Genomic DNA, 18,022 nt, shown 5'->3' with positions numbered 1-18,022 from the left:
GGTGTTTAATTCCAATTTTCAAGCATAGATTTCTACACAAAGAATAGAATATATTAAGGTTAGGTGAGCAACGGACAAAATATAATTAGGTTAGAACTTAGAAGGTTTCTTTTGAGGCCTTGGAAGGAAAAATTAACAATTCAATCCGATCTTAAACAAATTAACTCGGATTGACAAAAAAGAGTATCTAAACCTTATCCAAATCAACCAAACTAAATACTAAACAAAAAAAAAAAAAAACCATTCCACACATGCCACCCCTGCAAATTGAAGTTTTTGCTCGGTTGCTACATGCCTCAATCCCTCCGTGTAAGTTTTGTCCTTGGATTTTCTTTTCTTTTAATACAGTTTTCAAGTCCAAATTGTACAACGTGATACCATTTTTTTTGGAGAAAAATTCCAATCATCTCGTAACACTGTACACAGTCTTTCCTCGCATAACAATTGCTTGAATGTACAATTTTTCTTTATTTTCATTTTCAAGATGAGACTCTCGCTCTTCTTACTATCTCTATTACATACTCCGAAATTTAAAATTTTAAAGTTTGATATTTATCATCCGAATATAAAATTAATCGTATATCTTTTTCTTAACAGTTGAACTTTTGAAATTATTAAATGATTATAAGTAGGAGCATGTCTTTTTATTAAGCTTTCCAAGTCAGTGAAGTCACATAAGGAATAGAGTTATTACAAGATCTAAATTTGTGCGCCATTTATGACATACTTTTATTAGATGTGATGGCGGCTGCAAACAACTGAATAAAGTGGGTAGTAGTGTTTATCAAAAAGAAGAAAAATAAAATTGGCTAGTAGTGTATGTGTGTATGGTATGGACTCCTAAATCCTGATCCTAATTCTAATTAATTCGTACCAAATAAGAAATTGTGAAATGTACCGAAAAATCCTAATCAATTTCCGATCAACATCCAGTAGACGGATTAAAATCAACTTTTTTTCTTTACCTTGTTTCCTTTTAACTAAAAAAAACGATAAATGATAGATGAGCAATGTTTTTAAACAAAAATATTTTCTATTAAAAATATAATATTTTATTCATATGTAAATGCTTTATAATATTGACTTTTAATAAATATGTTGTGATTTTATTTTTGGTCGAGCCTTAAAAGTACATAATTATTATAATTTTTAAAGAAAACTTTAATATATATATATATATATATATATATATATATAAGGAAATGATATACTAATATGTAAGTTTGGATTCCTTAAATAAAGTCTTAAATTTTGAGTTTTGCAGCTAAAAATTAATTGAAAAAGAAAATTCCACTAAATGATCTCAATTTTTGCTGTTAATATTAATTATTGATAAAAATAATTAATAGTTCGTACTAATATAATGATATAAACAAAATTGAGGAAACAATTTTCCAATGTTAGCCATATTTACCATTATATTACTCAATTACATTTTATTAATTCTGTCAAAAAAATCAAATATTAAATAAAAAGCTCCTATTGTATACATCAAATTTGAAAACATTTAAAGTAATATAATTTTTTGAATGAATTTAGATATCTTCTAAATCAAGATAAAAATTAATCTCATTATTGAGCCAAGTTAGAGTATATAAGTGAGGGACAATTCTCACTTCTTGAGTTAGCTTTTGAGATTGGATTAGACCTAAACTCACATTCTAAAGATTCTAAGATATATTCACTCACCATGTTTTCCACATACCAAGTCTAAAAAGAGCTAGCCTTTGGGCCAAATTAGAGTATATAAGTGAGGGATAACCCTCACTCATTGAGCTAGCTTTTGGGGTTGAGTTAGGCCTAAACTCACATTCTAAAGATTCTAAGATGATATCATAGTATATCTAAGATTAATTTAAAGGATCACTCACCATGTTATCCACACACCAAGCCCAAAAATACTAGGCGTTGGCATATTAAAAAAAATCCAAATCTCATATCAAGCTAAAAATAAAGTTAAGATAAACTATTTAGTGAGGTGAAACTCTCACCTCTTGATCTAGCTTTTGGGGTTGAATTAGGTCAAAATATCACATTATAAGATTTTTTTTATGAGACTAATCTATTAAGATATTAAAATTTGAAACTAAACAACTCCTTTTTTTAAATAACTTTTTTTTTAAGTTAAAAACTGACTTATTTTTTTCTTATTGGTAGTTGTATAAATCCAGGCTCGAATGTGGGCCATCAATTGTCATCCCATAACCAAAAGGCACATGAAGGCTCCTCTTTCAAATCATCCGGTATTATTATTGGCAATTAACTAACTAACAATAAAGAATTATTGCCCGTAATTGAATTTCCCAGTTGGAGATACGCCAGCATTTTAAAATGAACATGTCTAGCATCGTGTCACGTTAGTGGAATAGTCTCTCTTGACTCGTCTGTAGATAATTATAAAACGTTTCTACACTACTCTTTGTAGCGTGTTTTTTTTTTTTATTCTAATCCCGCGTGCGAAAGTACGAAAATGGATAAAGAAATCAGACATCATTCCATGAAACATTTGTAAATAAATACGTACCGATCTAAATATATGCAAATCAATTTAAATAGCATATTTAAATTAAACAGCGAAAATTAAATATTACGAGCGTACTTCTAGCTATTGCAAATCAAACGCGAAGTAACGCATACACGAACCTGAAGGCAGTTTTGTTCTTCCAGACCCTTACTCACTCTGAATAGATGGTGTATTTTTTCTAAATAGAGGAGTGGATTTAGTGATACAAGACTGAGAGCACCTCATCCTATTTATAAAGTCTGTAGCTCAATCAACTTGTTATCAGAACGTGAAATAGAAGTTATCAGGTACGTGATTTGTTATTGAAGGTGGTTGCAAATATGTTGCAAAGATATGAGTTGAATGTGAATGGAAAATGGATCAGAAATAACAAAATTCCCAAAATAATGTAATGAGAATAAAACAAAATAGAACGTGGAATGTGACCCTGAAGGTGGATCATTCCAACAGCATTGCCCTGATATGGGTTTCCCATCTCTCCCTTGAGAATTACATCAGTGGCTCCTGACAGATACTCAATAGTAGGTTCAAAAGGTGTGACAAGAATGATTATAGTTGGATTTCACCAAATTTAACTTTTGTTTTTCCTGAATCGATTCAGAGTCACTTTTAGACTTATTTGGGTATCGGAAGGACAAATGATGAAACTCATACATGGAAAGTTATATGGGGTGCAATAATGTTTTGTATATGAAAGAAGAGAGATGGTGTGATATTTAATATGGATTCAGTGGATAGTTTTGTGGTGGTGCAACAAATTAAATTTTTGATTAGGTCATGGTTTTTTGGAGGGCCGATCCTGACAATCCAGAACTAAAAATGACTTAACTTTTTTTTAAAAAAAATTATAGTCTTACAATAAAACTTTTTTTTATTCTATGTTGTTTTTATAAATAATTGGAAGTTGATATTTTATTTTATGTCTTTTTTTATTCAAACTAAAACTAAAATGTGTCATGTAATTAAAAAATATCACTCTTTTAGTTAGTTTTCTAATATGTTGGAGTCATAAATTCATATTGAATAAATGATTAGCTCTGTATATCAACATGTAATTAATCTACAACAATAGACTTAAAGTATTTATTTTTTTAACAAGATAAAACACACACAAATTAAAATTATAAAAGAAAAAAATAAAACTAGTATACTAAAAGAACACAACATATGTAAGTTTTAATATAAAATGATATTTTGTTAATGATACATGATAATGATGAAGTCATAATTTTTTTATGGGACTAAATATAAAAAATAAATTAAATCATAAATATAATTAATATTTTAAAACATAAAAATTAAAGTTTTCAAAATAAGTCGAGTTTCACGCAAATTTACCCAAACTTAATAAAATTCAATAAAAGTGTAAATGAATTTAAAAAATATAGTATTGTTTTTTTAAATTAAATGTTTCTTACCTCTTGCATGAGATTGAAACTCATCTCCAGTTTCCTCTTTGTCATGCATGTTTTATACGTAGATGTTTACGTGTATGTAACTTCTTTAGAGATATAAAAATATCAAGCATTAACATAAAATTAAATTATATAAAAAATGATATATCCTTTTTATATTTGTTAAAATTATTTTATTTATTTACTAAAATAAAATATTTGTTTAATAAAATTACGTATCTATTTTTAAATACTTAAATACAATAATATCTTATTTAATATTTGGCTATGGACCATGAAATCTCATAACCAACTCTTTTTATTCCCATAAATATTGAATAACAACGATTTATTTGAATTAAATGTATTTTATTCGAAAAAGAATACTTGTAATTAAAACACAATATTTTTTTTATTTACATTCATGTATTTTGGAAATAACCGCTAAATTAAGTTCTTAGTTAGGTGAAAGAAGCATGACTGCTTTACCAATAATTGAAACGCAACGATGTGTTTCTATCAATGTAATTTTCATTAGAGATGTCCAAATATTCTTATCAACCGGCCTGGGTTTTTGTCTGAAAAGTTCACGTATTCATATGTACAGTGGAATAGCAATATTTCTGCATGTCTCGCGGGTTCATACTAGGGGCATTGTACAGGAAGGTGATCGAGCACCTTATTTTTGGACTTGGGTATATGTATAGTCAGCATTCACATAGATTTGCTGCTAGCAGATTTGTTTTGCGGGGTGGGATGCATATTTTTTGGGTGGGTGTTTTGTTTTCGAGATGGGAAGGTGTTCTGTTCCATTCTTTTGGTGGTTCGGTTGGCAGCCTTGGGTTAATTGGTATTAGATTACTCTGATTGTAATACGTATTAACACTGTTGCTCCAACTACTATTTAGTGTATTGAGACTTTATAGGTACTACTGGTATCAGTTCAATGAAATTGTTTTTGATGATTAAAAAAAAACTCAATAGTAGGTTTCTTATTTTCTTTAAATTTCATTTTCTTGTTTTTCATCCTGTAACAAAAAAAAACATTGTTCGAGCACATTGCTTTTACTATACTTTGGTGGGTTTTCTATTCCATTTTCAATGGAGTTGTGCGGAATTTGTTTGATTTTTTAAGGAGGGTCCCATAGTCAAATGAATCTTTATTCGCCAGAGTTGTGTTACCGATAGACAAGGGAACATGAAGCCCGAAAGAAAAAGCAACCCACCAAGTATTTGGCAGATTTTGTGTAAAAGGAATGAGCTGTGATGTGCTAGCCTCCAAACAATGAGAATAATTCTGTTAGGTTGTAATTTTGTTAGCAGTAGTGCTTTGCTAATAGTGCCCTAGTTTTTTCTTGTTAGTGCTTGTCGTATTGCTTTTTGTTTTGTCTTGTCTTGTAGCTATGACAACATCTATATATAGCTGTATTGAGGTCATGAATGATAAGCATAAAATTATTATCCTCATATCTTTCTTCTTATTCTTAGGAGGTCCCTTAGTCCTCAAAATAAAAGGAACATTTCTCGTTTTTCTAATAATTGGGTTTTTAAATTGAGCTTCATGGCTGATTCCACGTGCTCCAAATCCAGGACCACCTCGATGACATCATTACTAAACTCACTCCAACTCAACTCATCTTTGCAGGTACCCAAGTCTCCATGGCCTCCAAACTCTATGACCTTATCTTGAAAATGAATACCTTAGAGACCAGCCAACATTCTCCTTCTTCATCCACCATTATTCTGTCTTTAAGAGAGCTTTTGTGTGAAGGAAGAGCGCAACAAGTGAGCGTGGAAATGGCAGAGGAGCAAGCTAAATTTAGGAGTTACAATTTAATGACTCAGCAGAAAGAGATCTTCAAAACCAAAGCCCCTGGCAAGGTTTCCATGTACGTTTGCAGAGTCACTACCTACGACTTTAGCCATCTCGGTCACACTTGCGCTATCGTTTCCTTCGATAACCTCTTTGGTGCTGTTCTTCATTATGGCCATGCAGCAGCTCCTAATGGCAATACTTGGGAAGATAGAGACATGGCGTTGTTTGATATGGGAGCTGATTACCATTTCTATGGGTCTGACATTATAAAATTTTGTGCTAGATGCTCATAATGTCATTATATATGCAATGAAACCTAGAAAAAAATTAGGTTTATGTGCACATATTAATAGAAAAAAGTGATCTTGGAGTCATTGAAGAGGGGACACATTTTATTGGGTGATGTTGATGTCATGATGGCCGCACACTTAGGTGTTGCTTTTATGCCACATGGTCTGGGGCATTTCTTGGTATTGACACACATGACCCTAGAGGCTACTTAAAGGGCCTAGAAATAAGAAAGGAACCTGGATTAAAATCTCTGCGGACAATCATAGATCTCCGGGAAGGAATGGTTATCATTGTGAAGCCTGACTACTACTTCATTGATGCTTTGTTACTTGCTGCAACTATTAACAATCCCATTATCTCTTCCCTTGCGATCTTAGACACTCGTTGGGAAGACTTAAGGCATGGTCCGCGTTTCTGATGGCACTTCATGGAGGATCGGGCTCATTTGAAGGACTCATATCACCTCAAGGACAAGGTGTTTTTGTTTGACCAATGATGACAGGCAAGGGAACATGAGGCTCGAAAGGAAATGCAACCCACCCAAGTATTTGACAGATTTCGTGTGAAATGAATGAGCTATGATCTGCTAGCCTCCAGACAATGAGAATAATTATGTTAGGATATACTTTTGTTAGGAGCAGTGCTTTTGCTGTTAGTGCCCTAGTGTTTTCCCGTTAGTGCTTATCGTATTGCTTTTTGTTTTGCCTTGTCTTGTAGCTGTGACAATATCTATATACAATTGTATTAAGGTCATGAATGATAAGCATAAAATTATCATCCTCTTATCCTTATTCTTATTCTTAGAAGGTCCCTTAGTCCTCGAAATCTAAAGAGCATTTCTCGTTTCCTAACCATTACTTTCAAATTAACAGGTTAGTAATACACATACCTTTTACATTTTATGGATAGTTTTCCGTATTCAAGTTCATACCCATTGAGTAATAATTACCTTGACCACCATAAATATTTTTTACTACAAATACCCATAGAGTTTGAGTAAATAAGTTATTCCTAAACATGAGAACATTATTTCTTAAATATTTTCATGCAGTTTAACTTGTATTATTTAATATTTTATGTGATTGTTGAATAACATGACTAATGTAAACACAATATGCTCTTTATTTCATGGAAATGCATTTCTGTTGTGTATCTATGTTATGGGACACTGAAAATGTATTTATGTCAGATCTACCAAGAAATCATCGGTGGAAATACAAAATAATTATGAAAAATCATAACAAAATCATATTTTTATTGAATAAAAAAATTAAACCCCTATAAATATCTTCAATTGCAGGAAATAAAAGAAGTAAGTGGCTCGAAGATGCAAAAAACAAGGTACAATTTAGCTAAAAAAATGAAAGGAGATATAAATCAAAATGTAGTGTGCGTGATAGGGGGAAAGAAAAGAGAGGGAGGGGTGTAGGTGAGAAGGGGAAGAGAAGAGAGAGAGGGGTGTAGGGAGAGCGAAGGGAGAGTAAGTTATCTTTTCATGATTGTTAGAATCAGGTCAGTTCAATTGATAACTAATGACATATCTAGTCGATTTAAGTCTAAAAAATAATGTGCAATTGAACTGATCACGAATCGACAAAATTGACATTTGGACTGGATATAGCAGTTTGACAAAAATCCTTTCTTTTTGTTGATGGATTTTATTTGTTATTGTTAAACTTAAATATTATGATGTATTAGATTTTCTTTGATATATAACTTACTTTTTGTTATATGTTATGACTTATGACACTTTTAAGTAAAGTTTAATTTTGATTATTGTAAATTTATGTATATCATGATATTTTTTGTTTAATATATTATATGAAAAATTAAAAAAGAAGTATTTTATTGAAACCGGCTCGATGCAGTTCAACCCCTATTGAACCATTGAACAAGTATCTTAATCGGTCCCGTTTGGATAACATTAGTTTTTTTCCAAAAGTAAGGGCGAAAATAACATTTTAGTGACCGGGCCCCTGTTTGATTAACAAAATAAAATTGCAGAATTACCCTCATTTTTTGGCGGATTTTGAACGCGCGCCTTTTATTCGTGTCTTTACTTTTGAGTTCCAAAAAACCCTGAAATGGCGATGGCGGGCACTCACACTCGGCAATCTGCTTGGTTTCTTCGCCTGCTCTGTCTATGGGCTTCTGCAGTTCTCGTATTCGCTGATGAACGCTCCTTATGTATGCCTTCTTCTCCTTTCTCCTTAATTTCTTCTTTTTTTTTTGGATTCAAATATAGGGTTTGGTTGCGCTTTTTCTCCCTAGAGGGTTTGGTTACACATTTACTTGTTTCTCTTTCGACATTGTTTGTCTGTCGAAGCATAGGACAGGATAGTAAATGATAATACATCCATAACTGATGGGAAACGAAATCGTGGGAAGAAAGATACACTAAATTCGTTTAAGATATTTAAACTTCGTCTACAAGCTAATAATTCTCATTCTATGTTTCCCTTTCCAATAATGCTATAAAATATAAAAAATGTGGGAGGACTAACCTTAAGATGAAATGAAACATTATAGCCACATAATCACAAGAGTTCATAAGTTATGTAACATAAGGTTAACCATGGAGAAAATTATATTTTCAACATAAGTAACGTTAACCATGGAGAAAATTATATTTTGTGAGCTTGTGATTATCTGGCCATAACATTTCATCTTAAGGTTGGTCCTCCCACATTTTTTATGATTCGCACAAAGTTATGCTGGATGGAATAAATTTTTTTTTATTCTTTCAACATAAAAATCAATATCAATATTCTATGCAAATTGTTTGTTCAAGTAAGGGCACTGGTATATAGTATGAGATTGTGGTTTGGAATTTTGCATTGTTATGTATAACGTAATCTGGTCTCATAATTATGCATGTTGAAATTTCACTTATCGCGCTTCTTATTTCTTTTTCAGGTCTTACTCAAAATGCCACACTGCAGCTATCCCGTGGGTTGCCCATGGGAAATTCTCCTGGTTCTAAGCCTGGTGCTACTGTGGTTGTCGAAAGAGTTCATATACATGGACTGTCAAGGTTTAGAAACTTGGGGAAATTTGCACATTCCTTTAAAGTGAAGGTGTTGCCACTGCCTACAAACTCAATTGTTCGCCTGCCAAACATAGAGGTTTGTTTCCATAGGTGAGTATTTGCACTAGTGCATGCATCATCTATTATACATGTGTGTGCCATGGTCTATGAGTCTTCCTACCACCTTGCATCTTATTGTGTATTTAATTAATAAATATTTATTTCATTGGTGGGATTGATTCTATGAGTCTTCCTACCACCTTTCATCTTCCTACCACACTGCTTTATACATTTGGTTATGCAAGGGCTATCACTTTTGCTTTATAACTGATTGTCTTGTATCAAACTATAATTTAAAAAATAATCACTGTAATTGGTTTAATACATTTCTATATGTTCTGTTCAGGAATGTGTCTCTTGTAGCTGGGATGTGCCCACATGGGCAGTGGGAGAAAGTTACCAAAGTTTCTTGGGCTCGATCGATGTCTCCTTTTGACCACAAGATCTTAGACATAAGGACTACTGGTTCCACACTGGAAAATTTTGAGGTTTCTGTTGAAGAAGGTAAGTTCTCTTATGTGCATGTTTGTTTCAGCTTATTTTTGTTTGTTTCAAAATCTCTTTTAGGAAGCTGCACACAAAAAAAAATCAAGACATTCTAATCCAAACATGTATGTTGTATTTTTCATTGATGAGTTACAGTTTCTTGTAGCTCTATCGATCTCATTATAAGAACAGTGACATCAAGCACTAATAATGATTTTCCTCCTCCATTGCAGAATTTTTTGTCTATCGTATCATATTATTGACATTGGGTATTATTCTGTTGAGCTTGGCGTCCTTTATAAGCCAATCTTTAGCATTTTATTATAGCAGTGCAATGGCAATTGGGATAATTCTTGTCATATTGATTATTCTTTATCAGGTAACATATTTCTGTTCCTTAATTTTCAAATTTGGAATGTTTTACATCCAATCTTATATGCTGTTTATGATTAATCTTTTTGTTTGTCATGTAGTCAACCATACCTTCAATTTCAATTCTTCCTCTCAAGAAAACCATTCTTATGCATTGTTTGTAGATCTAATGCAGATTTATGTTTCTGTTCGTTCATCTTGGATGGTCTCAGTGGTATTTTCTCCCTACTCTAGAAAGTTGGATTCCTATCTCCCCATGGAACTGTTGGAGATTACACATTAGTAGTGATATGGCTAGAATAGTGTATACAAGTGGAGGACAACCTTCACCTCTTAAACCGCTTTTGTAGGGATGAGTTAGGCACAATGGTTCCTAACCTAGTGTCTGTTGTTGGGTTTAGCAAGTCACCTGTTATTGGGCTATTATAGCACCACCCTTAGGTGTCTAATTCATGCTAACTTCACATTTGAGATGTCCAATCCTCTTTGTTTGAGTGCATTGAAGATCACATATTGACTAGTGATATGGCCAAAATAGTGTAATAAGTGGAGACAATCCTTACATCTTGAGGTAGCTTTTTGGGGTTGAGTTAGGCTCTGACCCAAATTCTAAGAGGAACAATTTTGTGGAATCAAGGGTAAAAAAGCACCTGGGAGTGTTTTTTAATTGCTTAGGAAACTAAAATTCTCAACTTAATATTCCTGGGAAACTAAACATTCGCCCCCTATTAAACACCCCCTTAATGAAGGTAGATTGGGAGGAATATTTTGTTGAGTATCAAGTAAAACAAAAGAGTAGAACAAGTGAGGTTTGTACCTATCTAATTAATAATTTGATGTCTCAATTTGAAAGTAATTTTTGTATTAGATATCTGTGGAAAATTTTTTGTTGACATTAACATGGTATCTGCCTCTTATGATTGACAGGGAATGAAACTTCTTCCAACTGGTCGCAAGAGTTCCCTTGCTATATTTTTATATTCAACTGCTGTAAGTGCCACCCCAATGCACTTCTTTACACTTTTATGCTAGTAATGTGGATCATATAATTCATAATTTCAACCATATTTTAAATCAGGTTGGTTTTGGGACTTTTCTCCTCCGTTACATTCCTGGTCTAGTTCGTTCTGTACTCACAGAGTTAGGAATTGATGAAGACATGTATAATCCTGTATGTAAGTCACCTATATGTTTTCCACTAATTTGCTTAGACATCAGGCTGCTGATTAAAAAATAATTTCACTTATTCACATGTATTCTGAATAATGGTTGTGTTGATTCGGCTTATTTATTTTGTTGTAAATTTGACTGATTAGCTATCAGATAATGCATGGCCTAAAAAAAGGTCCACAAAAAGCAACCATGCAGGGTTTTCAGTTTCTGCATTTTTGTTAGTTCATCCCAAAACGTAAAGTTGTTGAAAAATGAAAACTTAGTTCCACTTGGGATGGATTTCAGTTTTAAGTAAAGAAAATTTGAAAAATAAACCCAGTTTCAGTTTTGAGTTTCAAGACACTTTGGATAGTGTATACAATGATTATGAGGGGAATAAATATATTATTGTCTGCAATATAAGTTGGATCTGTCTTGAATAAAAAAATTAGATAGTTAAAATGAACTTTAACTTTGGGATATTCAGCTATCGAACAGCTTCAACTTTAGAGTTGATCCCATTGTACATAATGAATAATTTTCTTTCTAGCAATTATCCATTAAATTGTAATTGCTTTTCTGGTTACTACTGTATTCATTACTTATTACTTATTAGTCATTATTTTTGCCTTTTCTTATCTATCTTATGTATTTATGTTTGTCCTGTGTACAAATATGTTAGAATGCTTAACTTTTGCAATGTCAACTGCAGTTGGCAATATTTCTGCTGACTTTTGTTGCAATAGCTGGAGCCTGGTTGGGGTTCTGGGTGGTCCACAAGCTTGTCTTGACCGAAGATGGATCAGTGGACGTAAGCACAGCTCAATTTGTTGCATGGGCTATAAGGATTTTGGCTGCCATTATGATTCTTCAGGTTTTTTTTTATTAATTTTATTTATTTCCACCTTGTTTCTGTTATGTTGTTGATGCTTAAGATAGGGGCATGATTGTAAATTTGATAAGATGTTTCTAGAGTTCTATGGATCCTCTGTTGGGAACGTTGGCATTATTATGTGGATCACTTGTCTCCTTATTGAAGAAAATGCATAGGTTGAGATTCCTTCGTCATTTACGCAGGTTGGTCCACTTCCTTGAATTTTAGAACTTATTAGTTTTCAACAATAAAGATTTCAATCGTTAGAGGTAAAGTAATGGGCGGGTTTTTTTAAACTTAAAAAAAAGCAACTTTGGGCTAAGCGTTTTTTATATAAGTGCTTTTTTATGAAGCAGATAGGATTTGCTTCTTAAAAAAAGCGTAAAACTGTTTATTTTATATAAAAAAGCACTTATTTTTTTAAAAAATATGCTTAAACAAACTAGCCCAATATCAAATTGGTTGATGGCAATTCAACCATTATGGGTGCATTTTGGGTAACTTAACTAAGCACTTATTGAATATTCAAATAAGTGTTTATGGTGTAAACAGTTGTGTATAAGTTGTTTTTATAATTGAAGAAGGTTAAACTATTTTTATGTAAGTTGTGAGTTATTTTCATACCTTATCCTAATGAGTTTATTGAAATAAGTTATAAACAACTTGTGGTCTTATCATAAGTTATTTTCATAAGGTCTCCCAAACATTTACATGAATGCTTATGTCATAAGCTTTAATAAGGTGTAAAATACTTCTAAATGCACCTAAATAATATCTTTCAGTTGCCAATTTGGGAAATTTTTATATCTTGTCAAGGCATAAAACCTTCATACTCCATTTGTGACCCCTGTAGCTGAAACATGTTTGTGTTATAAATTTTTAGAATGAGAAAGGTCTAATAGAGTAGAAATAAGGCAGACAATATACTGTGAGTCTGTGACAGAAGACAAAAGAGAGAAGAAAGAGGGTAACATGTACTGTGATAGAAGAAAAACATACGATAATGAGGAAATGCTTAGAAAATAATGAAGAACGAGATGGCCTCACTTGAGGCATGTGTGCTGTGACAAACAGGTTTAGGGCTTTACTTTTTAGACTGTCAGATTCTGAGTTTTTAATTTAACAGATGCATAACATCTACTGTGAGGGAGGTCAATAACTAGAGGGGGATGTATGGGACATTTCAAAATATTTGAGTGGTACTGAGTGCAATTTTCCCTTTCTAAAATTGTGTTGTTTTTTTTAATCTTCAATAGTGTTGAAAATTCTGCTAATAGAAACTATGTTTGTAGATTGTTTTGGGGGTTTACTGGTTTTTTTTATCCATAAGCTATTATGGCACTTTTTGATCGTGAGAGTTTCCTCTTATAACTATTAGTCCAATAATAATGTCCTTTTATTTTTAGTTTGTATTAATTGTGGAAGATTTTTGCAGGCGTTTGTTTAAATCACCCAAGAAAAACAGGAGATCCCAGGTTCCTGATTCATCACCTTTTGATGATTCTCATGATGAACTTATGTACAAGATGCAAAGTAAAGAGGACTCCCCACTTTTTCAGACACAACTGAGAGGCCCCCCTACCTTGTCTCCTTGCAAATCTCCTGCAACAGGTTTGCTCCCTCTCGCGTATCCTTTTACTGTGGAAGTGTCAACATCTTTTTTTCTACTGATTGATGAGTGTAGAAAAGGAAAGCATTGAGATAAGTGGTGCTTAACATGCTAAACTGGTAATTATCAGGTTTCACTAGGACACCGCCAAAATCACAGGAGGCATTATACCCGTCCATCATACACAACACACCGGAGAGAAAAAAATATTCAGCTGCAGAATGGGATGCGTTCACAAAGAAGTCCACTGAAAAAGCCTTGGAAGAACTTGTTACATCCCCTGATTTTGGTAAATGGCTGTCCACCAATGCTGATAGGATAAGTGTAACCCCCAACTCTAGAACTGATCGGCGGCATGGGTGGATGTTGTGGTCTTGAAGCACCCCTTACGTTCTTCACAATCATGACAGCTTGATCGAAGTAGGTGAGAAAATCCTACAGGGCTTCTTGCCAGTTGGTCTACAGAAGGTTCAAACAGAAGCGCAATGTAGATTAGAGAAATTTAATTAGTGTAAATTTGTTTGTGATAAGTAATGTTTTCTAGGGTGTACTGTAGATATTCATTCCCTGCGCCGGTGGTTCTCAGTTCTTGACAACTGGGAAGGGTCGGGGAAATGTTTTAATTTGTATCCGAGCATCCAACGCTGACAAGAGGTGGTTTAACCGGTGCATGACCATGATGTAGTCTTAATTTTCAAATCGACAAGATGTTGAAGTCTTTAATTTTTATTTATTTTTGTTAAACTTTGGTTCTGTCGCTTAGTATATCTAGCGTTGTTTTGGTAGTTTACTGTTTTGTTTCTCACATGCACTTTTTGGTTTTTAACATCATTTCTTAGGCCAGTTGGTTCAATCTGGCACTGTCAAATTTTAGATTTCATAGTCCTTCAGGTTTTGATAAAGCCCGATAACAAATTACATTATTTTGTTCGATCCAATAATATACTTGTTAGTGTAATATATGTAGAGATCTCAATACTAAAAACACTTCCTTTAATACCTATTATTTATTTATTTTTTATCTCTTTTCAATACCAATTATTTATTTTCTCGTAAACAATAATTTATTGAAATTACAGTTTTGTTACAACTTTTAATCCACACTTGTACCAGCGGGAGTTGAGTCTAGCGAAAGGAGTCGGTATCTTATAATATGATAAATTAATGTTCAAATTTTCACTAAAGAGATGTTCATATTTAATGTTCAAACGTTCGTACCTAAAAAATAATTACCTCCAAGGGAAAAGAACTGCGTAAACAAAATAGAATCTAGGCTAGAGAGCATAAAATTGTTTCCGTCATGTTTTTGGATCAACGATGGAGAGCAGTGTCATCTCTTCGTGGCAACAGGGTTGTACTAATTTTTTGGCAGTTAGTTATTTGTTATTTGAATCTTAGGAAAGCGACAGTGACATCTAATAGTCCAATAGTAGGTTGTGTTAGAATCGGACGAGGTCGTAATTTTAAATAAAATACTTAATTCATTGTAGGTAAATTTCATAATTAAATTAACAGCCAAACAATTTTATATCAATCCAAACTCACGTGAACTAATCAGTGTGTTATTTGAACAAGGACCTTTAATATTTTTCTTTAAAAACATTTTTTTTATAAATTTTATTATTATTTTATATATTTTATATTATCATGTCTGTTATTTTTATAGTATTATCCAAGTGTTGTAATGATTTTGGTTATATTTGTAACTGCATTAACATTTAAAGCACATCATCTTATTTTTAAAATAATCATTTATTTTTGTTGTTTTTAAAGAAAACTTTTAAAAGGAGAAAATCATAATTTTCAACAAAGTAATTCAAACACCAACCCTGCTATTATCATTCTGTTCTCTCACATCTGCCCCAACGCTTGAGGTCATGTCATGAGGCGTGACACTACGCCACTATCTCATCTTAAGTGGCCCTCGTAACTTTAGGATATATATATATATATATATATATATATATATATATATATATATATATATATTTGAGACATGTTAGTTTTTTATATTTGAGAAATGTTTGGCAGTACTCAATTTTTGTATATTTTATAAAAAATAGTATGAGATAAGACAAATAATGTAACTTGAAAAATATTAAAAAATAATATTATGAAAATGTTATATACATATAATATAACTCGATGTTTTTGTTTGATTCTTATACATAACTACAATAGCTTTTAAATTTACTTTGAGCTTATTAGAATTAAAATTATAAATAAAAAGTAGTGGAAAAGTTGTAATTGCACACCCTATTATCATTTTTACACCTTAAGGGAATCTTCCGTAATTATATTTTGTATAAAACTGTTACGAAAATTATAAAAAGTAATAAAAAATAAAGACGTGTAACATAAATAGTAGGATTTAGTTAACAAAAATTATTAAATTGAAATATAGAAATTAGTTGAAGGTTTAAAATAATAAAATCGATGACATTATATAAAATATAATTTATTGACTCGGGAACCTATTGTTAAAAACCGAAAAGTCAGCATCAGATATCCAGTATTGTGATGCCGGTGCACAAAAGAAAACACAGACCAGCCTACTGAGCAAGGTGTGTCCCTTCGAGGCTTTTATTCTTTAGTGATTTTTATAATAAAAAAACTTATTTACAATTTGAGTCCCTGAAATCGGGAATCCTATTTTTTGTCCTCTAAATTTAAATATTTTTTTAGTAATGAGTGTACGCTAAATGAAAAATAATACAACTTGTAATGATTTTAAAATTCAATTTTCTGTTTGATGAACACTCATAATAAAGACTAAAAAGAATAATTTTTAAAATTGAAAGATAAAAAACAAATTTAAATTTAAAAGACTAAAAAAACATCATCTCCTTAATTGAGTGATTAAAATAATAATTAAGCAAAAACTTGTATTTTATTTTTTAAACAAGGCAAAAGACTCACTTAAAGTACTGGGATTCATTTATAAAATTAATTTCTATTAATCATGTCATGGATGCTTTAATTTGTATAAATAACGGCTACCTATTGTTATTCTCACACACACAATTTGTTAAAGGATTATTGAATGATTGATGGTCCCTGACACGGAAGATACACGGGAGAAGGATTTGATCCTCTGCAGTTTGTAGAGGAACTGCAGGAGTTTTATCCATCCAATTTATTCTTTTAATATTTTTTTATTTATTTATAGAAATTAAAAATAATATTATAACATTATAATAATTCAATATTTTTTATTTAATCAGCAGAGTTTTAGCCATTGATATTCTACTAGTATTACATACTGTAATAGACTAAACGGAACCACTATTTAAAATTTAATTTAATAATTTTTATGGCTAGGATTACAAATGCACACTGCTCAAAAGAAACTGTAGACGATCGGATCCTATGGGAAACTTTTGCACGTTACTGTTTTCCCCAAATCAAACACGCAGTGTGATGTAGACATGTTTCACTCAACTTCAACTTCAACTTCCTACGCATAAAATAGTAAATGAGAATTTAAATATAAATATCAACACCAGACTTTTTTTCTTAAATTTGTTTTTCTTTTTTATAACTCTTTTACGTTGTTTCTCATTTTTATGGGACGTTATTTTTAATATTAATTATTTTTAGGAAGACATTATAAAATTGTTGTTTAGGTTATTTAAAAAAAATAATAATTTTATAAAATTAATCTTACATCATTATTAATTTATGGGTAAATAATTATTTTCGTCCATGAATATGTAAAGTGTCGATAAATTTATTTTTGAAAGATGAAAATTTAAATTTTAGACTCAAAAAGTGAAAAAAAATTGATAAATTTATCAGTCATCATTAATGAAATAACTTACGTGACATAAAAAGACAAAAATATCACAAAAATGATTGTTAAGATGACGACGGAATAGATTAGACTAAATGTCAAGAAGTTAACATTGAATCAAAGTATACTAAGTTACCATTGAACCAAAATATCAACAAGTTTTCATTGGACTAAAATGTCTGTAATTGTTTTCGACCAAAATGCCAATACTATTCAATTGAATCAAAATGTGAGTAAGTTATCATTAGATTAAAATGTTATTAATTTTCTTTGAACCAAAATGTTAGTATGTTTTTATTAGATTAATTTGTCAAATCCCAAAATTTATTTCATTTAAAAATAAAATATAAATATAATGTAATTTGATTAGTCCAATGATAACTTAGTGACATTTTGATCTAATTTATTTAGCAACCATGTTAATAATTATTTTTGTGATATTTTTCATTTTTTTTATGTCACGTAAACTCTTTGTTAATGATGCGGATGAAAATTAACGGATAAATCAATTTATCATATTTTTTTTTGTTTTGAGGATTAAAATTTATAGATTTTATTTTCTCTCATTAATATTACTCCTTTCCTTCCTTGATTAATTCATTTATAAAATCCCGGCCTTATTT

At 31.4% G+C, this 18,022-nt stretch overlaps 1 protein-coding gene and 1 pseudogene across 1 annotated transcript; both read left to right on the top strand.

Annotated features, from left to right (window-relative positions):
• The first annotated feature begins 5,428 nt into the window (after nucleotides 1–5,428).
• Nucleotides 5,429–6,741, top strand: LOC114405807 (annotated as a pseudogene).
• Nucleotides 6,742–8,042: 1,301 nt separating this feature from the next.
• On the top strand, nucleotides 8,043–14,411 carry LOC114422484. Its single transcript, XM_028388867.1, has 10 exons — nucleotides 8,043–8,212; nucleotides 8,942–9,164; nucleotides 9,460–9,617; nucleotides 9,833–9,978; nucleotides 10,899–10,961; nucleotides 11,050–11,142; nucleotides 11,836–11,997; nucleotides 12,097–12,200; nucleotides 13,433–13,608; nucleotides 13,737–14,411. The coding sequence occupies exons 1-10, from the start codon at nucleotides 8,110–8,112 to the stop codon at nucleotides 13,982–13,984; spliced, it is 1,476 nt and encodes a 491-aa protein (XP_028244668.1). The 5' UTR covers nucleotides 8,043–8,109; the 3' UTR covers nucleotides 13,985–14,411.
• Nucleotides 14,412–18,022: the final 3,611 nt, after the last annotated feature.

Source organism: Glycine soja, chromosome 1, assembly GCF_004193775.1.
Source record: "Glycine soja cultivar W05 chromosome 1, ASM419377v2, whole genome shotgun sequence".
Classification (NCBI taxonomy): Eukaryota; Viridiplantae; Streptophyta; class Magnoliopsida; order Fabales; family Fabaceae; genus Glycine; species Glycine soja.
Note: the sequence above shows the minus strand (reverse complement) of the source record. Positions and strands in the feature narration are given on the sequence as shown.

Bases quoted from the DNA above. Each gene is read 5' to 3' on its own strand.
- LOC114422484 (XM_028388867.1), top strand. From the start codon at position 8,110: ATGGCGATGGCGGGCACTCACACTCGGCAATCTGCTTGGTTTCTTCGC. The intron at 9,618-9,832 runs GTAAGTTCTCTT...CCTCCATTGCAG, and splicing joins TGAGGTTTCTGTTGAAGAAG to AATTTTTTGTCTATCGTATC. The intron at 10,962-11,049 runs GTAAGTGCCACC...ATTTTAAATCAG, and splicing joins TATTTTTATATTCAACTGCT to GTTGGTTTTGGGACTTTTCT.